The sequence below is a fragment of the Actinia tenebrosa genome, unplaced genomic scaffold, assembly GCF_029948245.1.
Source record: "Actinia tenebrosa isolate PJP-AT-01 unplaced genomic scaffold, QUT_ActTen_1.0 PGA_scaffold12__29_contigs__length_12842862, whole genome shotgun sequence".
Taxonomy (NCBI): domain Eukaryota; kingdom Metazoa; phylum Cnidaria; class Anthozoa; order Actiniaria; family Actiniidae; genus Actinia; species Actinia tenebrosa.
This window is the reverse complement of record NW_028292572.1, coordinates 6,498,135-6,525,580: the sequence shown is the minus strand read 5'-3', so window position 1 is coordinate 6,525,580 and position 27,446 is coordinate 6,498,135. Positions and strand designations below refer to the sequence as shown.

Genomic DNA, 27,446 nt, shown 5'->3' with positions numbered 1-27,446 from the left:
CACGTTTGCCGAGAACGTCAATCTAAAACTCTCTCAAGTCAAGAAAAGCATCGCTAGTTGGTAGTGCTTATTTCGAGCCCTGCTTCCTCGACTAAAATCCTCACCTGAGGGGGGAGGGGTATGAATAGGGATGCAAATCCGTCGATCCGTTAAAATGAATGCCCGAATTTGTCCATCCGCAAAACAATTGCTCAAATCCGAATCCTAAAATAATTTGACAGTTGCCTTGTTTGTGGTTGTGTTTTAGCACTTTTGTGGTTTGGATCCGCGATCCGAACTCCATAACAAGCGAAAACCAAAATCCGGGCCAAAAACAATTGGATAAATCGGCAACCCGCTGCATTTGCAAGATCCAAAAATCCCTTAAAATTTTGCTCTGCTCCCCTCCCCCCCTCCCCCCCCCCCCCCCCCCCCATTTCAAGTATTCCAGGGTGCACCCTGACTGATAGCATTCCTAACTGCGTGTAGTAGATAAAGAAAACATGCACAGAATCGTCGATTGGGTGTGTAGAAAGTCTCTCCCTCCTGCTTGGCTCGCAGATCTTTCCAATTCAACAGTATCGCAACCATAAACTGCAGAACCGTCAACAACGACCACAGGAACGCCTGGAAAATGATGTTGGAAAGCCCTACATTGCATATTCCCGTCCACATGCTGGTGTGTAGGAGGTCTAAACATCAACGCCATAGTATTTTGTATTTGAGTAGATTTAAGTCTCACCAGATTTTTATGTAGGTTTTCTAGTATTTCGTTTTCTCTTGAGCTGTTGATGACAATCGAAGCAGATACCAAGTCTCCAGCGAAAACAAGGCCAACAATTTCACGGAAAGACGCAGTTGATTGGTGGAAGAGCACGCAGTCACTATAGCAACCAGCAATTACTGTCTAAAGGTATTAAATAGTCAGAGGGCATCAAAACCTAGAATTTGGTTTACCTGTTCGATGGTTTTAAGCTCTAAAAATTCTATAATTATATCATTTTAAAGCCACTTTCTCACCCATCCCTTTTTCTCCACTACCTCCTCCCCCTAAAAAAATGACTTGTAGCACGGGTAGCGCTCACCTCTAACCAATGCGAACCAGGCTCGATTCGCAGACTTGGTGTCGTATGTGAGTAGAATTACTGTTGGTTTTCTCATGCTTTTCTATGGGTTCTCAAAATGTCAACTTCTAAACTCTAATAGACCTCCTTGGCTCTTGAGCGCTCAATGTTGTCCCATTTCAGACCACGTGTCATTCCCTTGAGAATGATATTCTTTGTTTGAGTTGTATCCATATTCATGTGTCTTCTCGTGCAACCGAGAGCAATCCTTAAACAAAGAAATGATACTCTAGGGAATGACATGTGGTCTGAAATGGGACAACATTTAATACGTCAGAGCCGAGGAGGTCTATTGAAATAGACCTTTTTGCCTTACACCAGACCACGTGTTGCCACTCTTGGGGGTTGATTTTTTCATATGAAAATATTTTAAAATGTTCGTCATAAAAGAACTATTCTGAGGAGAATGTCACATGGTCTGAAATAGGAAATTTGTATACAAAAATAAAGAGGTTTGTTGAGAGGATGAAGTCGGTCTGTAGAGATATTATTTAATATTTCTTAATGACACCACCTCATCTTATTCTCCAGCTTTCCTTTCCACCCCTTCTAACTCCCCAGCAACACACCACTTTTGCCACTTGAACAAAATTTAAGATAAATAAGATTTTAGCCAATCAGGAGAGAGCAAAATTAGTAACATATTGACTTCAGCCAATCAGGATCTCTCATTCCCATGGTCATTGCTTGCTCCTCATTGGTTCAAGTTTGTCTTAAGCTTGATTTTTTTTTCACTGTTGTGTCCGTACATTAAAGTCACTACATCTATTTCCCATCCTTGTCCTCCCTCCTTTTGTCCCCCTCCAGCCCACCCCTCTCCCCTGAGTTAAAAATCACCCCTTAAAAATATAACACCTTATTCTACTACTCCCCCTAGCCTCCCCCACTAGGGTCCCTAAGGACGCCTGCAAAGGAGGCTACCCCCCCCCCCCCCCCACACACACACACACTACCCCCAGCTAAATATTACAACACTTACTTTTCCACCATACTTTTTCTTTACGTTCACAGCAAAATTCGTAAGTTTTCCCAGTGATAAGGGATGTGCAAGTACGAGAACCAGTTTGACAGGTTCTTCCATAACCGGTAAAAACGAGTCTATCCCACTGATGCTTTTGTACTTATTACGTAATGGAACATGAAAACTGCAAACTTGCACTCCAAGCGCGCGTGGAAATAGAACCATTGCATGCTGATTATTAGCATCCTCTTTTGATAATAAATTATTTCCACTGAAAAAAATTGGTGAGTTTTTTCCTAAATGATAAATTCCTAAAGTGCCACATCCCACAAGAACACATCGTCTTGGTAAAGAAGCTTGGTTGATTCTTAAATATTTTGAAAAATCCTTCATGTACGGAGGAATTGGAGCTGATGCAGAAGATATGTGGGTGAATAACAAAGCTGCTTGCGGTTCTGTAGCTACATTTGTTAAAGAGTAAGAAAAATCAAAACATGGTTTGTGAGAATTGAGTTTGCCGACTGTGAGTGTCACGCAATCTCGTCTCGTTTTCCGAATTCGCTGAATAATCTCACGCCACAACATGCAAACACTGGCTGCAGACTCTAAAGATCTCCCTGGTGCAAAACTGAGGATGTTTTCGACGATATCGGCCATCTGTGTGAGACATTTTGCAGGAACTTCTAAAGCCTCAACTTCGTCCGCCATATTGGATTTTGAACTACTACACAGGGAGCCCAATCTATATTATTTATTTTATTGAATGATTGATTTAAAATAGCAGGATATCAAAACTTATTACTGTAATTTAAAATAAAAAGAAGAACAAAAAGAACACGAGGAAAATATTTTATTGAGAAATTAGACGAAAATTATATAAAACTTGGGCATCCTGTGTTTGTTGAGCTCGCAATGGCTTCTGGGTACATTCCAAGATGGCGGACGAACCTCACAGAACATGATTTTCTCTTCGTTTTCCTCAAAATTCAAATAATGGCCGTAAACTTCTTACACCATCTTTTTCAAACCAAGATACGATGTAGCGCTGTAAGTTCAGATGGCTACTCGCCGCAGAATCTCGTCAGTGAAAGTTGGAGGGACAGAAATCGTGGATTTTTAGCATCACATTTTATCAAACCTCCAGTTTGTCTTGTCTTCCAGTTGCCTTTCCCTATTAACGTTCATTCACTTATTATTAAACCTAAAGTTGGTTCGCAGATTTCTTCTGGTGTTGATGTGTTTGTTGCTGGAGTAAAACATGATTCTCTTGGTGAAGTAGCCGTGAAACAAGACAGAAAAAGTCGTCAAAAGTCTTCATCATCTTCAGTTAGCAGTTCCTCTAGAAATAACATCAGATCGAAAACCAAAAGACGAAAAATCGAATCTGAAATTCCATGTACAGGAGGCGAAGCTCAAGGACTACTCTCACAGGATGAAGAAGAAAAGCCAAAGAATTTTGAAGTGTTCGCTCACAAATATTCGGCGTTGATAACACCTGACTCCTTCAAGAACGAACACAGAAATATTTTCACGTTAGTAAGCCGAGCGAATGAACCTTTGGGTAGAACAATTAGAATAATCAATAAAAGATATGGAGGGCAAATAAACCCAGCTGTTGATAGTTCTGGAGATGCAATTATTCACGAGTTCTTTCAATCTCATACTCTGAATTATGTAACACATATCGTGATTGTTATTAGTAGAGTTAAAGGAAGCTGTGTCCCTGGACTAGGAAGGCTTGAAATTTGGGGCCAAGCATCGTCATGCTGTGGTGCTCATATTACTACCTACGTTTCTGATATCCAGAAGAAAATAATGCAAAATGACAATGAAACTCCTGCTACAGATGTTACTAAAAATGGAAACAATGATATCACAGATGGAGATAGAGTTACTTACCAAGATAAACACATGGAAGATGAAAAAGACATACCATCTGAGTTTGTTGATCCTATTACTTGTAACTTAATGACAATTCCAATGCTCTTGCCGTCTGGGTTAAATATAGATTTATCCACGCTGGAAAAGCATATTGAAGTCGAGAGGTCATGGGGGCGTCTACCTTCGGACCCATTCACTGGAGTTCTGTTTTCTGATGGAATGAAACCATTACCAAACGGAGCTCTGAAAGTTCGAATTGATAAATATATCTTAATGTCTGGTGTGGATGTCCGAAGCTGTGGAAGAACTGTGGGAAGGTCTGGTGAAAGTATTTTTCCAAAAACAAGTTTGAAAACTGGTTTTTCAAGCAAAGCACTTGGTAATGCATTGAATGTAAAAATGAATTGCAAATCATTACAGAACAAGACAAAGGAAAAATACATTGAAAATGAAAAGAATGGAGAAGTACTTGGGGAACTAAAACATCTTGGTTACGAGAAAGCAGATTGTGTGGATAATGTTACCAAAGATGCAAAAAAAGGTTTGTCATTCAGGATTAAATAGAGCAGTTGGTCAATAGAAAATGTTTGACCAGAATTGGTACTTGTCTGGTCAAATCTTTTTATGGCAGATCATTATGACCATTTATGTTTAGCCTAAAATGAGATAGAGTGAGATAGAGTTGTCAGTCATGACTGACAACTGAGAGGTGCCGCCTCCCCTTCCCTCACCGTCTTGGAAAAATCTTGAACCATTATCTAATATATTCTTTTATTTAAGATCAAATGTTTGGTTTTCAGATATCGTCCAATCACATGAAGAGAAAGTATCAGAGAGCCTTGATAGTGCACTAATGAAAACCCTTGGGGGTGCCTCTTTTACCAGAAGAGATCAAAGCCTCAAAGAGTCTGTAACAAGCAATAAAGCAACAGTGCCTTGTGCATCATCTCTGGTTGAGAATCTTGGAAAACAAGCTAAATTTGGTGGGTTGATTTTTGATTTATATGTGAAGCCAGTAAGACCACACCATTCAGAGCCTTCTTTTTGGAAATCTTTTTTTGTGGGGTTGTGATGTCAGTAACACCAAGTGCATTGTGGTACCCTTTTGGCAAGATATACTGTTAATAGAATTTTAAAAAAGAGAGTGAAAAAAGATAGGACTAAGAGGGGAGAGAAGGATAGATGAACTCTTATTATTATTAGTAACTCTAAGTATTTTTTTCTCTTAAAAAGTTTCTGGTTAGAAATAGAAAAATCAGGGTGTGAAAAGCACAAAACAAAAAATAAAACAAAAAAAATCTTCATATTCTTGTGGATGACCTATCTTTCGATATTTCAACTACTGAATTATCTATTTTCACAGGGATTCAAAATCAGACTTCAACAAGTAAAGACAGTCAACATCACAAGAGCAATTTTTCTAGCAGTGATTGTATTGGATGTAAGAGTCCTCTCAATGCATCCCTTAGTATGTTTCAGTTACCATGCAAACACTTAATGTGTAGAAAGTGCTTAACAGAAAAATCAAGAGTGTCCAAGACCTTGAAATGTTTTTCATGTGGTCAAGAATTTGAACGAAAAGATATTATCAGAGTTCATCAATAATAAATTTGAATATTAATTTATTTGTTGTAGCAGATTTTTGTTATTCCAGACCAAACATCAATCCCTTGAGAATAAGATTCTTTTTAAGAAGGATTAAAATTTCCTCACACTGTGAAACAGTTTGTAATAGTTAGTGTATAATTAGTAATTAGTCCTCGAGCATGAATGGGCTATTCACTCATAAGCCATGAGGACGAGAGGAGTAATAAACAGTTTGTAATAGTTAGTGTATAATTAGTAATTAGTCCTCGAGCATGAATGGGCTATTTATTGTTTTAGTCAAATCTAACTAGAAAGCATACCATATACACTCAACTGAAGAATCGTTGTCTGGTTCAGAATGGGCTATTTATTGTTTTAGTCAAATCTAACTAGAAAGCATACCATATACACTCAACTGAAGAATCGTTGTCGGGTTCAGAAACATAGAACATAGAAGCTGAGACCGAAATGGCACATGGGAAGTACGTTAATTAGATGCATGCTGTGACCGGCGACCCGTGACATCATCCACTGTTTTTAATACGCGTTTGGCATTCTAAACCGACTGCATGGATGGCGCAAATGAATAAATTATAATATAAATATGTCATTTCCAAAGTGCCATTTCGGTCTCAGCTTCTATGTTCTATGTTTCTGAACCAGACAACGATTCTTAATTGAGTGTATCTGTGAAAAACTTTGCAAGAATTTGCACAAATGTGCATAAATTAGTAAGTTTAGTAGATCTCAGTAGACCGTAGACCTACAAAACTTTTTTTTATAGCCTAGTAGTAGCCTATCCAATCAGAATGCAGCATTGATGATAGACAACTAGTTGGATTTGACTTATAGTCAAATAGATACAAAAGAAAACAATGGAAATAAGATCTGCTGACCCAGACGTCCAAAGCTAGAAGTGTCCATCTGGTATGAGGGTGTCGTCTGATGTGTTTTGGGAGTGAGCTATTTTTAGACAGTACTCAATGAGCAACCAATCACATTAATTGAAATTTCACGTGCTGAACTGATTGGTCGTTGCGAATATAACCAGCGAAAGCAAAAACAAAAGTAAAACCCTTCTATGAGCCTCTGACTGACCTCTAGTCTACTAACTATTTCACGGTCTGATGAAAATCACTCTAGTTTTAGCGAGTTTTTGTATGTTTTGTGTTTGTCATGTTACAGTGAAGACACTCGACCCATGAACACGAGTTTTTTTTCCGGGGTATTAACTTTAACTTTCTACTGTTTCAAACCCTCTACAATGAAGCATTGATTCCAATACACCTAGTCCAGAACTGAACCCACGTTCTGCTTTTGTTCGTTTTGATTCAAATCAGCGCGCGCGTGCACGCAAATATGCCGCATGCTAGGAGTGAAATTAGTATACAGAATGTTGTACTAAACGAGTACTATCAAGAGAAAATGAACTAAGAGAAGGAATCCCCGTGCCCCATCATGTGCACACTTTGATGCTATTTTTAGAATCATTGATGCTATTTTTAACTCGTTACCATGCCCGCACGATAATCATGCTTCCCTCTAATGCCTCGTTTTCGGACACGAAAAGCGCCATATTTCTCTACGTCCACAACAAAAACACAGGCTTTGTTTACTGCAAGACTGGAAGCCGTCTACCCTCAAGAAATCAACCAATCGGGTTTTTCGCTCAAAATATCTCCAAGCTAAAAATAGCATCAAACTGTGCACATGATGGTTACAAGGCTATATAGGTAGGATTCCTTCTCTTAGTTCATATTCTCTTGGTACTATGGATTGCGTACGTAAAACAATAAACACAGTTGAAAAAAATGGGTCACGTTTTGGACTGAAATACACCGAGTGATAAAAAAAAATCGTATTTCTAATCGATTGGCTCAAGAGATGACAAAAAATTGTTCACGGTTCAAGTGTCCTTTTCTCAAGCAAAACTGCGTCTTCTCAAGCATTACTGGCAGATAAAAAAATAATTCAAGGGAATGACACATGGCATATAATATAGTAACTTGGAATTTTTCTGTAAGAAAGCGTTTTATAAAAGAAAATACTACAAAAACACATTCCATTGGTAGAAAACAATTGTTGGAAAATATTTCTCTAACAAAGATGTCGTTCTGCAAATAAAACGCTTCTAAAATAACAACGCTATCTCTTTCATTTATTTACTAATAGGAAACGCCTTCGTATGACCAACGAAATATGTCAGAATTTTTTTTCTTTTTAATTAATTGAATTAGTCAGCCGAAAAAGGTTTCAAATATGGAATAAAACTAGCTATTTTTGTATTCGTAAAAAATGGCCGAAGTGATAGAAAAATAAGGTTCTACGAATTTTGTTGAGTGATCATATATTTAGAAGCCAAAACCCGGTTATTAGGCTTTATAAGCTACGGACACACTTTGAGTAACTTATCATACTTGGGATAAAATCATCCACTGAACCCGTATTAAGTACAAAGCTACTCTCTCTCTCTCTCTCTCTCTCTCTCTCTCTCTCTCTCTCTCTCTCTCTCTCTCTCTCTCCTTTTTGATAAATAGCCCACACGGAATTCATAATATTTCAAAATCCTAGCTTCCTCACCTAAAGACGTACCAAAAACCGACGGCTTGTCAAACTTTCAGATTTTACTTCCATGCCGCCCACGAAAAACTTCGAATTCAGTAAGCGGCTTTTTTACATTATTAAAATCAATTGTTCAAAAATGTTTTTTTCCCAAGCCTAGCCTGCGAAGTAGTATTTTTTCTTCTTTGTCAAGTAGTATTTTTTCTTCTTTTATTAAGATCTAATAAATTTTATGCAGTGTTGGAATGTATATTCGAAAGCTACTGAAAAAAGTTGAATCGGCAAAACTTTCGTTAGACCTTTCAACTCGCATCAACGCAAGAGTCTTTCAATTAAGAGATCTAGAAGAATAACTGTTTAATCCTCTTAGTTTTTTATCAGTGTCTCAGCAATGAGAATCCATCTACAAAACGTTCGTGTGTTTTGGTGATATTTTTAACGGTTGTTTAATAAAACACCGGACAAACTACTCATGAGTGATTTAAGTTGATGTTTTTATGAAATTATAATGAAAAATTCGTTATTTTGAACGTGATGGTCGCACTGATCAATCCCTCCTACGCCTTTCTTCCTCCTTGCTAAACCCAATCTTATAAAGCATAAACATTAACCTTTAATATAATCTTTAACACGAGTTCCTGTAACAATAAGCTTTGAGCTGAACAACACTTACATCACGAGGGCTGCAAAGGAAGCCATTGTTGTGTTAAGTGTTGCACGAATCGTATAAAGGTTTTTTCCGCTATGTTTTGGCCATTTAAAAAAAAATCGCAGTTCTATGTTAATCCTATAACTACCATCATTAAGGCTTTAGCAAAGCAAATGGTTATTAAAATCAAGTTTTTTATTTAAAAAATGGTCATAATTGACAGATTAGAGCTGACATTCTACGCCAGCCCAGCCGTTTCTAGTACTCATGGAATAATTAGCATACCACCGTACGTTGTAACATGAAAAGGTTTTCTTGTCAGTACTAAGACAGCAAATTAAAGTAAATGTAAGTGAATTCCAGTCATATTCCAGTCAATATATATATATTTTGTACTAGCATGGTTTCAATACAAAATATTTTTGCAATTCAAAAATTAGTTTTTGACGAGATGAAAGCAAAGTTGCAAACAGCTTTGATTTTGAACGCTAAATGATTCAAACGCTCAAACGACTCTTTTAAAATTTATTTTTACATTATTCTTTCTAGTCAAGGAACTAAATTTTGCTCTTTTTCTGACATAATTAATTATGGTCGTTCAATTTAATTTTCGAACCTGTTTATTTTTAAGTTATAATTTATCTTTTTTGTCGAAAACTTCTTCTAGCTAGTTGAAAACTGATGCCCTAATGAAACAACTTGAAGCACATATTTTTACATCGAAATTATGCTTCAAAAAACTTCCTTATTAAGTTCTGCCATATATCTAACATTTTGGCTTCCTTCCTGTACTAAAGCCGTCAAAACAAAAAAAATTAATGTTTAAAAGAAAATAGGCCGGAAGGAGGCGTTCAAAGCATCTTTTCCGAATGTTTACATCACTATTTGATGACGTAGGGTCAACGCCAAGTTTTCATGAGAACAACGGTTAGAATGACGAGGGATAGGTGCATTTAGCATTCTTTAACTTCCTTTTTTACAATATTCAATTAATTACTTGATATTATAAAAGGGCTTCTATAGAAATGCTTTCTCATTTATTATGTGTGAATTCTTGATTATGGGAAGTACCTCGGGAATTAAAGGATAAAGTCGAGTGACTTGGACCAATTCAGTTGTACTACAGTAAGTACTGATATATTTTAAGACGCATGAGTAAGTAACTATTTAATCTCGATATTTGCTAGGCTGTACAAGTAACCCAGAAAAGATGAATGAGTATGCATCGTACGGCTTTGCTTGCAGAATGAAATTCTACATTGTTGTAGGATATAATCTATGTATAGATACATGTACTGGAGTATTTATACAACGAACAAGTTATTTTTCGTCGTGGAAATGAAACTAGCAGCAGCTACCAGTGTTAATCAATAAGTATTGACGGAAAAAACAAAAGAAGTGAAAAAAAGAAATAATGAAATAGACGATAGGAAAGGATTAAAAAAAAGAGGGGAAAAAAGAGAAGAAAAAAAAAAAAAAAAAAAAAAAAAAAAAATAGCCCAAGGAAAAAAAGTAGAGGAGGCAAAGGAAAAGTAGGAAGAAGAAAAAGCTAGTTTGTACCACGAGGTGCTCACCTAAGTAAGGTGCGACGTTTGGAAAAGATTCAAACTTCCAGTTGATCATTTCGTGATAGTTTTGTTTCAAGCACGCTGAGAAAAATCCCAAAACAGCACGCCTCCTATTGTAATGCAACTGGCCTAAATTGATCACACATTCAAAGCTTCGATCTAAGTTATTCCATGCATTATTCCTTCACAGCAGTATGCTGTTATTATATAAAATATAAGTCTTCCTTATACCTGACTTCCAGCACGCCATGAAAACTCTTTTCTCGTGCTCAGTGATCACCCAGGAAAAAACTATTCAAAGAAAATGTATTAAATCTGACAAAAATGATGACTGACTTAAAGAAAAAGGCGCCAAAATGTTTACAAAATTTCAATCAACAAAATGATTATTTTTTAAAGACTCAATGAAGATGATGTCTTTTATAACTTTTGATTAACGTTCCTGTTTTTAACTCAACACACTCCCGTGGCTTTTCTGCACGTTTTCAGTTCTCATTGTTTTGACATTTCTGAGAACCAGCTTCTTTAAAGACAAAGAAATGTTTTTCAATAGAAAATAAACCGGTTCTTTCTGTTTAACATCCTGTTGACTGAGCTAAGTTGATTATCATATGTCTACAGTATTGGTATTCGCATTTGTGAAAGGAAGAATCCCTTTAACGGCTTCTTCAGTGGGCACATTTTCCATTGATTTCGAACTCTTAATCCAAAGTAAGGTTAGTAACATTATATTTTTAGTACAACAGGGCTGTTAATCATGTTATTAGTCAAATATATAAGCAGAACTAACACAAATAATTCAAAAACAAAGCAAGAGAGGTTCTACTGTAGAACCATATGAAGCGCAGAAAATATTCGAATCTGTAGGCGAATTTTAGTGGTGTTACAGATGTCGACTCGATATATAGAGCTTTAGTTATTGTATTAGTTCGTCAGAACCCTCCGCAAAAACTAAAACGCTCAGTTTGAATTCGATATTATCTTTAAGTTAGCCTTGCCCTGACTTAGATCAGCCCAGAGGTTGTTTCAGGGTTTGATCTGTGAGTTAGCCGTGCCCTGACTTTGATCAGCCCAGAGGTTGTTTCAGGGTTCAATCTGTAAGTTAGCTGTGCCCTGACTTAGATCAGCCCAGAGGTTGTTTCAGGGCCTTCGTTCTGTGAGTTAGCCATGCCCTGACTCTGATACCTTTTATTCAGCTCAGAGGTTGTTTCAGGGCATCAATCAAATTTCAGGCTATCAATCTATCAAATTTGAAGGATTTTTTCTAGATTTCCATCGACATTGTCTTACATTTTAATTAATCTTTTTCAATGCAGCAATGAATAGAAATTTGCCAACTTGTGCCGTGTTGTCTAAATCAAAAAACTCTCTTGCATGACTCTCCATCGTCCCGTGGTATATATCCTAGTATAGGAACTGCTATTTTCATAGTCTACTCGTATGTGCATCTATTTCGTCTGTCTATGAAGCGGGGTCTCAATAAACGGACTGAAATGCGAGGTTAACATGAAAATACCAAAGAAATCACGCTATTTCTCGATGGAATTTGTGGCATTTCTTTCGTATTTTCATTTAGTACAATTTTAAGAAGGGTGCATTAGCCACGGCAAAAAATCAAAAAACATGCCCGGCAGTAGGTCATGTCAGTTGCAATAAGAATATAAAACTCATAAAAAATCGTGCCACTGTTATCAAGCGCTTATTAGAAACGTTTCGGCTTTCTTTAATTTTCATTTGATGGCCTTGAAATTCATTGTAAATATTCTCGATTCTGATTGGCTACTAGCATGCACGTTTTCTCAGATTGACCCTCATCGTCATGGAAACAGCAGCTGTTAAGGAGCCTCAAATACGGTCATCAAGGTTGTTAGCCATATCATTTATTTAATACCTGGAGTGCTGATTAAAATTAATGGAGTTTATTTAATTTACTGCTAAAACCGGATAAATGACCTATATAAATGGCTCGTAGATTTTTAGTTTTAACTATAGTAGCGTCACGCCCAGACCCTAAAAAACAAAATTTTAACGAATTCTGGGCTGTTCGAAGTCAGGGCACAGTTAACTCACAGATCGAATTGGAATTTAGCGCTTTAATTTTAGGTTTTGCGATGAGAGGAAAACCGGATATCTGGAGAAATCCCCTCGAAATGATTAAGTGAGAGACCCAAAGGCAAACTTTACTCACTTGTGATGCGGAATACAGGAATCGAACCCGCGAGACCCCAAAGGTGAGAGGCGAGTACCACAGCTGTGCCATTCTAGATTCCCTAAAGATAAATGCAGTTTTCAGGATCATTTGGAATCCTTAAATCCAATTAATATGATGATGAAACGTGTGCGTGATAGCGTGTGGCTTATGATGTTTAAGCAACGGATGTATTCGCCAGGAGCCACAATTACCGGGTATTTAGGGATGGACCATGCATTAGATAATTGAGAGAGGGCTGCAGGAATTTGTGTTGCACTATGTTTTTTTCTTTCTTTCTTTCTTTCTTTCTCTCTTTCTTTCTTTCTTTATCTCTTTCTTTCTTTTCTTTCTTTCTCTTTCTTTCTTTCTTTCTCTTTCTTTCTTTCTTTCTCTTTCTTTCTTTCTTTCTTTCGCTCTTTCGTTCGTTTTTTAATTCTTCGTTCGTAGTTGATTATTGTTTTTTGTATTTCTTTCTTTCTCTCTTTCTTTCTTTATCTCTTTCTTTCTTTCTCTCTTTCTTTTTTTCTTTCTTTCTTTCTTTCTCTTTCTTTCTTTCTTTCTTTCGCTCTTTCGTTCGTTTTTTCATTCGTTCGTTCGTTCTTTCTTTCTTTTTTTTTTTCTTTCTTTCTCTCTTTCGTTCGTTCTTTCTTTCTTTCGTTTGTTAGTTTGTTCGTTCGTTCATTTCTTCCTTTCTTCCTTCCTTTCTTTGTAACAACCTCTGCACGCATTTGTTTTGGGTTTGCTTGATATTTCTGTACTGAAAGGAGAGGTTTCACGTATTTGCTTGATATATTTCTTTGGGGTTTGGGTGGGGATTTACGGAACTCCTCCTCAATTATCTTATGGTCCGTTCCTCAAATCCAATTAATGATGATAAGATAAATAGCGTGTTGTTTATGATGTTTAAGCAACGGATGAATTCACCAGGAGCCATAATTACCGGGTATTTAGCTTTTAGGGCGCCGCAAAATGATGTATAAAGTTATATTATACTTCACATCTACCTTGGTGATCACGAGACTGATCGTGAATAATAAGAGCCACGTCTTGTGATGGATCAAAACTCTGTTAAGTAGTGAGGACTATATATCATCAGGAGTATCTGATTGGCTGGTATTCTTCAAAAATTAAAAACATAGTTTTAGTTTTAATTGAGGAAACGGAAAGAGAGGAATATGAGGGCAATGGGAGTAACCAAGGAAAGCCCAAGTTAAAAGGACGTTGAGTTAGGATGAAAGAAAATAAGAAGGACAACTTAATTTAAATTTATCTACGATTAAAAAACGAGAAGGTAAGAAACAAACCAAGGAAGAAATAGAAAGAAAAGAAAAGAATGGAAAAAAGGCAAAAAGGAAGAAAAAAATTACAAAAACGGAAGAAAAAAGAGAATGAATGAATGAAAGAATGCAAGAATAAATGAACGAATGGATGGATGGATGGATGGGTGGGTGGATGGATGGATGGATGGGTGGGTGGGTGGATGGATGGGTGGGTGGGTGGGTGGGTGGATGGATGGATGGATGGATGGATGGATGGATGGATGGATGGATGGATGGATGGATAGCTGGATGGATGGATGGATGGATGGATGGATGGATGGATGGATGGATGGATGGGTGGGTGGGTGGGTGGATGGATGGATGAATTAATTAATGGAAGAAAGAATAAAAGAAGATGACAAACAACGAATGAAAATAAAATAAAAAGTAATAAAATGATCAAGGACCTAAGTAAAATAATAAATTACTTATCCATATATTAAGACAGAATTTAAGCAAATGCAGCGATATTAAGACGATACTGTATGAGGGCGAGACAGAAAAGCCGATATAAATTTGGAACATCACTTGCTACAAAACACATTGGAATTAAAGGAAATTAAGCTACAAGATGGCTAGGGCCTATTACGATAAATCATGTGCTGAATGTCACAGTTTCAAAATATCCTACAAACATCTTTGTATTGATCTAACCGCAATCTATTCATAAAAACCTCCTGGTACCATTGCGGTTAGTGTCTGCTGCTAGAAAAATATGATAAAATTTGCCGAAATCTTATGTCAGATTTATATCGATTCTTAGAGTATGATTTAGGGAAGGAAGCAAGATCCGACAACGATGGGGAATTTCGGCTTTCGATTATAAATGCTTGTAGTTTTGAACGATATAGTTAGAATAAATAAATGTTACAATGGTTTGCGACTCAACATCTTGTGAACATGTATTTAATCTCATAATACGATGTATCTATTTCATGTAATTGCTTTTGACTTCAATGCTCGATACAGGAAGAACCGAGGCCTTGATAAGCAGCTGGTGAAATGCGACTTACAAAATGGCGGAAATCGGAGTGTTCACGGGGTTCTTCCGTTCGACCTTGAGCTGCCTTGATATCCGGTAGCATAATATAAGCCGGGATGTCTTTAGTTATTTTAGGATTCAGATTAATTAACATGAACTTTGGGAGCTCTTAGCGATTGAGATATTGATAATAAGCTCACATATACTGCCGGGTGTACGATGAGAAATTCCTGTACAAGGATTGTACTTGTTCATTGTTACGTGACCATGGCGCGTGGCAGACTGTCCTTCGCTGATTAGAACAGTACTCTTTAGTTAACTCACTTCAAGTTTCTAAGCACGGTTTAGGATTTTAGAAGGAAGAGTTGGTTTATCTGTGGATTTGTCGTAGGGAATCTTGAATCATTGGTAAGTTAGAAGACAATATTTGGCTATGCAGCTTTTGTTCCTTTCGCTCGAAGATTCATTTGGCAAACGATGCCAATGCATTTCACTGTTGTTGTTTTTTTATTCTTCAAGCTTCAAATTCTTGTCCAAGCTTTATTAGTATTCTTTCAAAGAGTAAAGGCATCTCCCAAAATTTGTCTAACAAGCGAGTTATTATATAAAGTTTGTTATATTAGAATTTTTGTTACATTTTATTGAGGGTTCAATTGGCGATGAATGTTCCATGCAGCATCAGTCAGCCTCGCGTTTAAATTTCCCCAATCTTCTTTTATGTTTCTTTTGGATTTTTGTTACGACCTTTACCCTTCGTTTGTAAGCGTGGTTTTCATTAAATTGCCCTAAACATTACATGCCTTTTCGTAAATCCACAGAGGCAAATCATCTAAATTGGAATTGCACTGGTTCAGTCTTCAGGCAGCAAACTTTACTTGTGTTATCAAAGAGCAAGGTAACGCCTGGCAAGTCAAAATTCAGTTTAGGTTACTCTGTTTTGCTTTTATATCAAGAATCTTGTTCACTCTTGGAGATTACAGGCCGTGAACCTTTACTGATTTTTCGCTAAGATAGCGGTACTATTCACTGAGGTTTGGTATGTGAAACATTTTATTAACAAATTCGTCCGTTCAAAGATCTACGTCACACCAGCAAAATACCTTACAAATGATCTTCAAATGTGAAATTAAGACACATAAAAGTAAGAGTACGTGCATGGATTCTGTCTTCAATAATCTTTCAGATGTTATTTGTCAATCCATTATCGTGTGCTTAATTTTTAGTTTTGACCGGAAAAGATGCCATCAACGGAAAGTTTAGACCCTTGTTAGCAAACTTTGTCTAGACGAAGTGTACATAAACAGACCTTCATGTAGTACGACTAGAATAGGTTAGTGAAGTTTTCTCCTGTTGTTGATCAAATATGAACTGCCGCTCGCTCGGAAAAAGATAAGTACAAGCATGGCTTAGATTACAGGGTATATAGTTCATTGCTATAGTCCAGAGAGGTGCCAATGGGGGCCACTTCAGATGGCAAGTGTGGACCTCTCGATTCTTCGTGTTGTCCCATGCGGGACACTTCAAAATTTAGATTATATACTTTGTATCTATCTTCTCAATCATAGTAATTAAAAGTACAAGCATGGCTTAGATTACAGCCTTGTTTTCATTGCTATAGTCCAGAGAGGTGCCAATGGGGGCCACTTCAGATGGCAAGTGTGGACCACTCGATTCTTCGTGTTGTCCCATGCGGGACACTTCAAAATTTAGATTATATATTTTGTATCTATCTTCTCAATCATAGTAATTAAGCTACTTGCCCAAGGGCGACAAGGCATTGTCAAGTATTTTCAGGGGATGTGTGATGGCGCCGTCATAGGTGAAAATTAGAAATATAACAGAAGAGGGACCTGACTCTGATCTCTCAGCTAGAGAAAAGAACAATTTACTACTGAAGTATGATAACCTTAACGGATATTTTATGGTTTCTAAAAGTTACACTTAAACATACCTGAGAGGACCGAGAGGTATAATGGTCTATGAAAACGTCGACAAAAAGTCAGTTCTCATTTTAGTAAATGATTTGGCGAGAAAATAATACGTAGTCAATATCTTCTTCTGAAAATCCCTTGGCCCTCAATAATAATAAAATGCCGGATCCAATTTGAATTATAATTTTACATGTTATAATGTTAAATACAATAATTAACAATTATTCGCCTAAAGCCAAAATGATTATGGGTGTAATATAGAGTTTCTCGAGCTGTGATTGGTCGAGCGACCGGTGATTATGAGACGATAACAACTGCTGGAGCGGTGATTATGAGGTTTTTCAAAGTTTGCCAGAGGTTCTTTTTATCCTGAAGTTCGACTTTTCTCTGATATCCAAGTCTAAATTAATAATAATGATAATAACGAAGCTTAGACCTACCGTGATGCATTCTCCAAGTATTGCGTAAAGATCCAAGCCGCTTCTACATATTTTTTTTCAAATGACATCTTAACTTATTGCGCGTCCAAGTCCTATCTTTCTTCTTACCATACCACTACGCACTTACCATAGTTTCGAAGAATTTCCTGAAACCACAACATCGTACATGATCATAAATAATAGTGCCCGCTCTCTATCGCATCATAGTTAATATCAAACCTAGATAATCTACCCGTCCACACAATGAAGCCCCAGCCGGATTGGTGGATTATAAATTAAGAGTCAAAAGCTATGGACTTTGTCCATAATTTATTGATAGATTAATAGTTGTTAACCGTGCACTGAGTCATTCGGTGCGTCTAGGAACACTTTCATGTACAATATAGAAAACATGTTTAACACAGTAATAACTTGACAAGGTTAATCGTTGGGTATTAATTCGGATTGACGCGGCGCCGGCCGGCTAGCAATGGCCACCATCAACGCTTTGAATGTTTCAGTGAATTTGAATGACGATAGAAAACAGAATCATTGTAGGAGCCATCAAAGATATCGTTAGAAAAAAGGGAAAAGATTGTGCAGTGTTAGGGCCGTATTCACTATTTACTTACTTATTCTCTTATTGTGCAATAGTCCCTTAGTGTTAGGGCCGTATTCACTATTTACTGACTTATTCTCTTATTGTGCAATAGTCCCTTAGTGTTAGGGCCGTATTCACTATTTACTTACTTATTCTCTTATTGTGCAATAGTCCCTTAGTGTTAGGGCCGTATTCACTATTTACTGACTTATTCTCTTATTGTGCAATAGTCCCTTAGTGTTAGGGCCGTATTCACTATTTACTTACTTATTCTCTTATTGTGCAATAGTCTCCTTCACAATTCCCTGCGCCATCTTGAAAGGTAGCCGTGCCTTTGCATGGAAGCGAGACGAACGGTGAGCTTGCAATGATAGAGACATGTGAATAATTGTTCAAGGTGCAAGCTCACCGTTCGTCTCGCTTCCATGCAAAGGCACGGCTACCTTTCAAGATGGCGCAGGGAACTGTGAAGGGGACTATTGTGTTGTCCTGCGCGTTTTCGCTCTTTAGTAATCCAATCCCAAAACAGTATTTCTATATTTAATTTCAGTCGTTTTTTTTTTTTTTTTTTTTTTTTTTGTCCATGAGAATCTCCATGGGTTCTCAAGTCGATTCCTAGGCCTGGTCTCGGCATTGCATATATTCTCTCTCCCTTGAATTCCACAAGAGTTGTTTTCCGAGTTCTCTAGTTTTTCTCCCTTTGCAAAACCTAACATGTGCTATTTCCATTTCGATTTGTTGTGAGTTAGCCATGCCCTGATTTTGATCAGCCAAAGATTGTTTCAGGCTTGATCTGCGAGTTAGTCGTGCCCTGACTTTGATCAGCCAAAGATAGTTTCAGGGTTCGACCAGTGAGCGAGCTGTGCCCTGACAGGTTAGATCAGCCCAGAGGTCGTTACATCATTCCAAAAGTTGTTTCAGGGTTTGATAAAATTTGAATATATCTTTATTCGAGTTTGATAGTGCCGATAAAGACCTCCTGTCGTATGGCGGTTTTGAATATATGAACCTGCCAAAAGCCGCTTTAGCTTCTCGAACCGACCACGCAGTGACCAATAGCAAAAGCCCTTCGAATATTATATCATTTGTTTTACGGAAAACCTGCTGCGGTAACACTTCAGTTTTTTAATAACGTTGAAAATTTGCCAAAATCGGAAGTTTTATAATATTGCAACCTTAGGGACTGAAAAAACTTAATAATCAATAAATGCAATGCACATACGCGAGAGGAGAGAGACCGTCGTCAGTGGATCAAAGGATATAATTATACATAGATCCCATTTTTCGTACAATACCGCTGTATTTTTTTGATTACAGACTCAGGTTTAGCCTCTTTTCAGTAAAGAAATATTCACAAACATGAACAATTGAGTAAAGTATAAAGAATGCACAACCTCTATAATGCAGGGCCGTAGTCACCGGTACGGTTGGTCTGTTTCAACCGGACCAGCTTTCGGGAAAAAAATATAAGACATTTTTTTGTAATGTAAGAAAAACCGAAAACCCTCGAAAACCGGACCAATCACATACATTTATGGCTACGGCCCTGTAATGCAAACACTTTGAATTCCATGCACAGACCTTCACTGGAACACATAAATATTCTACACAAACTAGAGACTAATCCTAATAATAAAGGAACTGGAGTATTCTGCTTGTGCGATCGCGAGTCTGTGAAAGACATTTCGCGAATTTTCTTGAGAGACACAAGAAAATGGGCCAAAGTCTTGGTAAAATATGAATGCATAAACGCAATTTCTATCTCCAACAACTGTTTAGTATTCTGGAAAGGTCTATTCCGAATTGTATGGTAAACGCTGGACCGGGGGTGGCTTGGAATTATCAAGGCAATATTCTAATTAAGCTGTATCACTGTTGAACGTATCGAAAATGACCGCTATGATTCAGAATATGACTGCAACATTTAATGTAGGCGTGTGATTTTCGTGGATGTGGTTACTTGTTTGTGGCCAGAACCTTCCGATGGAATGGTCAGCCATTTAAAACGCAAATTACTTTGATTCCCTTCCCTTTTTATAACTGTGTGCAGTATTTTCTTGGGCGCTGGCGCTGGCGCTGGCTTGATTGCGATGAGAGCAAATGAAGAAGGAAAAAGCATTTGGGACTCGGTAAGAAAGTGGCTACAAATCATAAAGCACCCAAAATAAGTTTACTTTAAGATATGTTAGTGGCGGTTTATGTGTTGGCCATCAGCATTTAAAGGCTTACAAGTAATTTGTCAGTTCTATTTTCATGTTAGAAAAATAACACAAATCGCATTCCACATATCGATACAAGCTGCTTGCGTACCTTGAGTCACACTAATGCTTGGAAGTTAGGTTTGTGTGCGATTCAAATTTTCATAATCGCAATAACTGAAAATAAGTTTCTAAAAACGGTGCTTTTTCATAAGTTAGGATAAATATCTGTTGCTTTTTGGCTTTAATTTTAATTTTATCAATAATTACCAATAATTTCATAACTCATGAGAACATGTTTTCTGATATTAACTGCGACATACGATAATCTAATTTACTCTAATTGCGCTATTCCTTCCGTTTTTTTAAGAAAAAATTATTAATTATTATTTTTTAATTATTGCCTAAGGGAATGAACGTCATATATTTACATCATTTTAATTCTTACAAATAAACATATTTAGTGATCCACGTGCTTGTACCATATATGAAGTACCATGTGAATAAGATCTTGCAATCAAGTCAATCAATTGTTTAGGATATCGAACGTAGCTTATTATATTTAATATATTTTACGACCATCGGTCTCATATTTAGTAATTAGTCCTCGAGCGCGAATGGTCTATTGACTCGATGACTAATTGCTAATTAGTCAAATCCAACCACTCGGTCAGATACATAAGTTTTGAATTAAGTTAAATTTAATGTTTTTGGCTTTCAAAGCCTGCACTTTTCGCTACTAGGATATAACTTGCTAGCCTAGTAATAGCTCATCCAATTAGAATGCAGCATTGATAGACCACTAAATGGGTTTGATGTATAATTTTCTAGTATCCAGTAGTGACTTAGCCTCCTTCGCAGCCGTTCTTAGGGTCGTCACGCAACGTTTCCCTGTGGGGAGGGAAACGTTGCGTGACGACCCTAAGAACGGCTGCGAAGGAGGCTAGTAGTGACTATACTTCATATGGTACAGTAGGCAGATTAAGATCCCCGTTTTTCCTTCCCGCGAACGGCAAACGTGACCACGTTTTCATCGTTTCCCTACATTTCATTTTACCTTTTGCAAACCTTCCCGATAAAGACAAGTATTCTTTTGTTTATCTACTACTTGGAGATTTTTGCAATTCCTTTTCACTAATTTTAAAGAATTGTTTTAAAATCAACTGACGTTTCACGTTTACCGTAAACGAGGATCTTAAACTCTCTAGCATCGCGTTATCATCTTCCAAATGCTCGGGAACTGATAGCTTTCCATAAATCGATAACCCTTGCCTCCTCTAGTCCAAATAAAACCCGTACCATTTGGCGGTCTTGTTTGATTAGGTTACTTCACAGAGGAAGCGTAATGGAGACGCTAAACCGAAAACTATTGTCATAGCTTTTGATACCTGTCTTTTTGTGTATTCTACCTTCAGCTAAGCTCAAATGTTTGTTCTCGCTTTTTCGCTTCTATTGGTTATCTACGAAGAAATTTCACGAATTTCTAGCTCCAAGATTTTTCGATAGACGAATTCAATATTCCTTCAGCTAAACGATAAATAATTTGATTTTATTACTTTGTAAGCTTTGCGTAAACAAATCGGAAAGCATGGAAGCATTTTTGTCTTAGCTTTCTGTGGCATATTGCCAAACCTGATTGATATTTTAATAAAGTAACGAAAAACAAAAAAATATGATACTTTCAGTAATGATATTTTGTAGATTAAAGCTTATGGTGAAAAAAGAAGTTTTTCGCTTCACGAGGCAAGTGATTCAAAGTTGTTTGGTTTTCGACAACGATAATCAAATGCTTGAAACAATACAGTTCAGTCGACATTGATTAACGTTTGTTATTCAGCAAAAGCTTTTTAAAATGCAAATAACGTGAGACAATAGACCCTTGTAAGAAACCAAACATAGTCTGTCGTTCGTCTTGTAGCACATATTTCACTCATTTGAAGTTAAAGTTCTGTTAACCGTCCCCCACCCACGCAATTTGAGGGTAAAGCTTGTGATTGAGGTCAAAAAATGCCTAATTTGTTAGCTTTCCGGGTTGAAAAGACATGAGTGCTGAACACGTGGTAGCAGTTAGTGCTGATGATGAATGCATTGACCTCGGCCTATGGATTGACAAATTATTATTATTTTCATAAAATTGAATCTAACGCAAAACACAAAGTCATTACACTATTTCCACGTGCGGCTTTGAGAGCAAAATATTTCTGGAAGCAAACAATTGCAGTAGTGTTTTAGCTAGGATTCCAAAGGTATAGTTTCTTTAAAAATAATTGTTGTTTTGAAATATCCCCAACTTTATTTCTGTATTTTTCTTTTCAGGATTGAGCCCACAAGCAAGAAATCATCTCCAGCGGTGTCATAAAGAGATAGTTCAAAGGAAATTTTGTTGTAAACAAGTAAATTACTCACTGATCAGGATGGCGCTGTTGACACGAATAGTCTCCTTGCTTCTAATGCTACAGAATGCATTCTACATAACTTGTTCGGCCAACGGTTTATCAGGGAAAAATAGATGTCCTCAGGAGTGTTCATGCGATGGCTCAAGCCTCATCACAATTTATTGTGGATTTTATGCGGATGAAAGCTTTCAGCTTCTACGCCATGTTCCAAAGAAAATCCCAACTGGATCAGTCTTCTTGTCCCTTTATAATAACATTATCACAAACATTTCTCAAGAAAACTTCAGGAATTTGACTTCTTTGAAAAATCTGAATCTCAGATCGAACCGGCTGACAGCGTTACCAGAGAGAGCATTTCGTGACCTAGCAAAACTAAAGTCTCTAAATTTAGGCGCCAATAAGTTATCAATACTTCCCGACAACGCTTTCGAGGGCTTGGAATCCTTGGAAGAGCTATTCTTGGATTCCAATAATCTTCGTGTGATTCCCGAGACGTTATTCAGGGGCTTGACTTCGCTTCGTCGTTTGTACCTTCACAAAAACAAGTTGAGTGTGTTCCCACAGAAAGCACTTCAGGGTGTAATTAATTTGAAAGGCTTTTGGTTGAATAATAATTTGTTGACCCGTATCGAAAAGGGCACGCTTAGAAACCTCACGGGCTTAGCGATACTCTATCTGAGTAACAATATACTGAGTTCATTGGATAATGATGTCTTTCACGGGATCTCTGCTCTTAAGTTGCTTTCAGTTAGTCATAATAATCTAAGTACTTTACCACAAGGGATATTTGATGTTCTGCCACAAGACTCAAAAGTATCTTTAGACAATAACCCCTTTGTTTGTGACTGTAAGCTTCATTGGATCAAAACATGGATCACGTCCAGGAGACTTATTTATTATCGCAATGAAATTCGTTGTCGAGCGCCAGCGGAATTGGCAGGGCGTTCAATAACAACTGTCCGAAATGACCAGTTCACTTGCAGTGCAGGTGAATGGAGTTCTTGGAGCAAATGGTCTCCGTGTTCAAAAACATGTGGAAATGGTACAAGATATTCTGTTAGAACTTGTGTGACAACCGTCGAGGGGAAAGGCAGGGCAGAGTGTCCTGGAAAAAATAAGAAATGGAAATCTTGCACTGATAAAGTCTGTGGAATAGATGGAGCGTGGACCCAATGGACTCCATGGTCTCAATGTTCTTGCTCAACTGGTAAAAGATTTAGAACTAGAAATTGCACAAATCCTGCTCCACAGTTTGGAGGTAACAACTGTACGGGAGATTACCATGAAAGTAAAGAATGTAATCTTGGAGATTGCAGTGTAAAGGAAAATTGGACAAGTTGGTCATTGTGGTCTGACTGTAGTTCTACATGTGCTTTTGGCAAAAGAACGAGAACGAGAACTTGTTTAGATAACATTGATTGCAAAGGTAACTCAACTGAGACATCTTTGTGCTATTCAGGATCATGTCCAATTAATGGGAATTGGAATGAATGGAGTAACTGGACAAGTTGTAGTGTTAGTTGTTCAAAAGGGACTAGAAGTCGAGTCAGGTCTTGTTCTAACCCTAGTCCAAAATATGGTGGGTCTGGATGTAAAGGCAACTCTAGTGAATCTAGTATATGTATTGCTCGACCGTGCCCGGTACACGGAGGGTGGTCGGTATGGTCGAATTGGACAGTCTGTAGCAAAACTTGTTCGTATGGACATAAATATAGGAAAAGAATTTGTACAAACCCTACGCCTAAGTATGGTGGTCGTAACTGTTCGGGAGCGACGTTAGAAAAAGTCGTATGTGGCAATAAGTCTTGTGAAGTGCGACGCGTGTGGAGTCAGTGGTCTAACTGGACTTCATGTAGTAAATCATGTGGCAATGGAACACAAATGCGAACTCGATTTTGTTTGGGCGAGCAAAATAAAACGTTGTCAAATCAAAAGTGTGAGGGCCAACATGAAAGTGTTCGACCATGTTTCTTGTTTCCATGCCCTCTAGACGGTGGTTGGTCAAGCTGGTCTTCATGGTCGACTTGTATCGATCCTTGTACAAATGGGACAAGAAGAAGAAACAGAAGTTGCAGCAACCCGACCCCGAAGGACGGAGGTAAGAACTGTTCTGGTCTTGCGCAAGAAACACAGTCTTGTTTTGTGGAAGACATCTGTGTAGGTATCTGGTCTGGGTGGAGTGACTGGAGCAAATGCAGTACTTCTTGCTCTAAAGGATTCAGAAATCGCTCAAGAAACTGTATGAGTAAACACACGTCTAAGAATTTCCTTTGCGTGGGTAATTCTACAGATATAGAAGAGTGCGACGCAGGTGACTGCGCACTCCAGGAAGCGTGGTCAGATTGGAGCGTCTGGACATCATGTAGCGCATCATGTTCAAATGGTACAAAATCCAGGAACAGAACTTGTACATCAGTGGAAAATAATTGTCCAGGTCAAAGAAATGAGACTATTTCTTGTTTTGTTACAAACTGTACTTTTGATGTACAAAGGAGTGTTTGGTCGAAATGGTCTGAATGCATAGGAGCGTGTGGATTTGGTAAAAGAACAAGAACGAGAAACTGTACACAGGGTGCTGTGATAGTGAACAGTGCTCTTTGTACCGGAAATGCGACACATGTTGTACCTTGTAATGTGATGCCGTGCCCTGTCGATGTTGAGTATAATCTATGGTCGCCTTGGTCGACGTGTTCAGTTTCATGCGGCTTAGGAAAGCAAGTAAGATTCAGGAACTGCAGTCAAAACACTCGCACGCGTGGTAATGAAATGTGCAAAGAACCTGAACAAGAGGCAAGAGTTTGTTACACGCGCGCCTGCGCGAAGCCAATTGGGTGGTCAGCGTGGTCTAACTGGACAGCATGCTCAGTAACATGTGGAAATGGTATTCAATTAAGATCACGTATATGTCATGATCCCACCAAAAGAAACGTTTGCAGGGGTCAGAATTTAATGGTAAAGAACTGCAAAGCTTCAGATTGCGATCACTTACGCTTTCGTCAAGTGAGCTGGTTGCCATGGACACAGTGGAGCACGTGCTCAGCGTCTTGCGGACGAGGCCATCAGATGAGATGGAGATTCTGTTACTCTCCGAACGACAAAACTAACGCCTCTAAATGTTCTCCTAAAGTCCCATTCGAGGTTCATTCTCGAATCTGTCACGCAACTCCCTGTAACTATAGTTCCGTCTGGACCACGTGGACCAAATGGAAAGGCTGCAACAGGGGTTGTGGTATTGGTATGAGAAAAAGAGTTCGATACTGTCTAAGCCAAGCTGTTGGCATCAAGTGTAAAGGAAAAGCGGTGGAAATATCGCCGTGTAATTCTTCGATATGTTCCACACCTATCCCTCTGACGTATCCTCCCTTCATCACGCTAGGCTCTCCCATACCTTGTCCAGACCCTGGTACACCTATAAATGGCGAACGTAAATTCATAGACCAGATCCAATTCGGCTCTTACTTCGTATCTTACAGCTGCAACAAGCACTTTTACCTCGAAGGCCCGAAACTCCGACATTGCGAAAGAAACAACAAGTGGTCTGACAGCTTACCAAAGTGTATTCCGCTCTGCGGTAAGTCTTCTAATACTGTAGCTCACAAAAGGTTGAGAATTGTTGGAGGGGGTGCTACACTGCCTGGGGCTTGGCCATGGCAGGTTGCGTTGGAATTCGATACCTTTCAGCCCGGGTTTAATACCTTTCATTGTGGAGGGACACTGGTTGCTGAGCAATGGCTAGTAACTGCAGCCCACTGTGTTGTGTATAAAGACAGCCATATTCCATATCATGGAGTAAGAGTCTACTTAGGTGTTCATGACATCACAAAAAGACACTGGGATTCCAACGTGCAAATAATCCCGAGCGCAGAAATCATTGCTCATCCAAAATTCAACTGGAGGACTTACGACTCAGATATTGCTTTAGTCAGGCTGCGTTGGAGAGTTAACATCACTGAATATGTTCGTCCGGCTTGTCTTCCTAATGGCTACCAAAGACGTCTTATTAGAACACCAGGCACCAAAGGTGTCATGCTTGGCTGGGGAGTAACAGAAACCAAAAAACCAGCTACAAAGTTAAGAGAGGCGTATATTCCAGTGGTAGACCATAAATCCTGTAAGAAATCCTACGAAAATGAAACCTGGCCCGTCACCTCGAATATGCTTTGCGCTGGGCTTAAAGTCCAGTCCAAGGACTCGTGTAACCGAGACAGCGGAGGGGGATTTATATTCTTCGATAAAAGAACCAGAAAAATGAAGTGGTTTATCGGAGGTGTTATAAGTTGGGGCAACCCAAAATGTGGCGTTCCGGGAAAGTATAGTGTATTTACGAGAATAACTCATGCATATGTTAAATGGATTAAGAACCAAATGAAAAAAAATAGCTACAATGACACTTGATGATTTTTAGATTTAGGGGAAATAAGCCTTTTCATAGTTTAAGAATCTATTCCACTGCGCATGCGATTTTATCCCGAATTTCTCACCTTCTTTTGTTTGATTAAGAACAAAAGAAGGTTTAGACAAAAGAAAGTAGAAATTCGGGATAAAATCGCATGCGCAGTGGAATCGATTCTTAAACTATGAAAAGGCTTATTAGATTATAACATTCTAAACCACAGGAAGCCCAGCCAACAAGTAATAAAAACTAGACAGGACATAACTCGGGTAGGTTGGAGGGGAGGGGGAGGTTGAAAACGGGATAAGAAAATTAGCTTTCTCCTACATTTCAAAGTCTGATTTTGAATGATTCTCCAAATCGTAATAAGGCTTCCTGTGGTTTTAGACCCAAGAATATTAAGTCAATCTAACAAATTAGTTATAATTTATAAGTTAATAATGTTAAAGCTTTACTTCTGTAAAATTTATCTTTATATTATTTATTTATACCTTAAATTTTCCATATCCATAAGTACGAACGACCAGATTATTTTTGTTATATTATACTTAACGTTTATGCAAAATATATAAAATCTTATTCATGGGATTAGTCATTGTTCAATTTTTTATTATTGCCCAGCGGAAATACATCAAACTCATGCGCATGCGCATTAGAGTTCACGGTTTGGTGGGAGACCATTGTTGGGGGAAGTGATGATGTAGG

The 27,446-nt window shown here is 38.0% G+C and overlaps 3 protein-coding genes across 4 annotated transcripts; 2 read left to right on the top strand and 1 right to left on the bottom strand.

Moving 5' to 3' along the window:
- Positions 1-417: 417 nt before the first annotated feature.
- Positions 418-2,937, bottom strand: LOC116301974 (F-box only protein 22). Its single transcript, XM_031711152.2, has 2 exons — positions 2,083-2,937; positions 418-886 (listed from the first exon to the last, which is right to left on the bottom strand). The coding sequence occupies exons 1-2, from the start codon at positions 2,770-2,772 to the stop codon at positions 455-457; spliced, it is 1,122 nt and encodes a 373-aa protein (XP_031567012.1). The 5' UTR covers positions 2,773-2,937; the 3' UTR covers positions 418-454.
- A 39-nt stretch (positions 2,938-2,976) lies between these two features.
- Positions 2,977-5,772, top strand: LOC116301972 (RING finger protein 37). Its single transcript, XM_031711150.2, has 3 exons — positions 2,977-4,486; positions 4,746-4,928; positions 5,309-5,772. Exons 1-3 carry the CDS (start codon positions 2,977-2,979, stop codon positions 5,548-5,550), a joined length of 1,935 nt encoding a protein of 644 aa, XP_031567010.1. The 3' UTR covers positions 5,551-5,772.
- Positions 5,773-10,919: 5,147 nt separating this feature from the next.
- Positions 10,920-27,332, top strand: LOC116301971 (SCO-spondin). 2 transcript variants are annotated; one of them, XM_031711144.2, is made up of 3 exons: positions 14,856-15,211; positions 15,622-15,698; positions 22,269-27,332. In XM_031711144.2, the coding sequence occupies exon 3, from the start codon at positions 22,367-22,369 to the stop codon at positions 26,741-26,743; it is 4,377 nt and encodes a 1,458-aa protein (XP_031567004.1). In that variant the 5' UTR covers positions 14,856-15,211; positions 15,622-15,698; positions 22,269-22,366; the 3' UTR covers positions 26,744-27,332. The 2 variants fall into 2 exon arrangements, with proteins under 2 accessions (XP_031567007.1, XP_031567004.1); XM_031711147.2 differs by lacking the exons at positions 14,856-15,211; positions 15,622-15,698 and adding an exon at positions 10,920-11,027.
- The last annotated feature ends 114 nt before the right edge of the window (positions 27,333-27,446 follow it).

Bases quoted from the DNA above. Each gene is read 5' to 3' on its own strand.
- LOC116301974 (XM_031711152.2), bottom strand. From the start codon at position 2,772: ATGGCGGACGAAGTTGAGGCTTTAGAAGTTCCTGCAAAATGTCTCACA. The intron at 887-2,082 runs GTAAGTGTTGTA...TAATACCTTTAG, and splicing joins AGAAAAAGTATGGTGGAAAA to ACAGTAATTGCTGGTTGCTA.
- LOC116301972 (XM_031711150.2), top strand. From the start codon at position 2,977: ATGGCTTCTGGGTACATTCCAAGATGGCGGACGAACCTCACAGAACAT. The intron at 4,487-4,745 runs GTTTGTCATTCA...TTTGGTTTTCAG, and splicing joins TACCAAAGATGCAAAAAAAG to ATATCGTCCAATCACATGAA. The intron at 4,929-5,308 runs GTGGGTTGATTT...CTATTTTCACAG, and splicing joins TGGAAAACAAGCTAAATTTG to GGATTCAAAATCAGACTTCA.
- LOC116301971 (XM_031711147.2), top strand. From the start codon at position 22,367: ATGGCGCTGTTGACACGAATAGTCTCCTTGCTTCTAATGCTACAGAAT.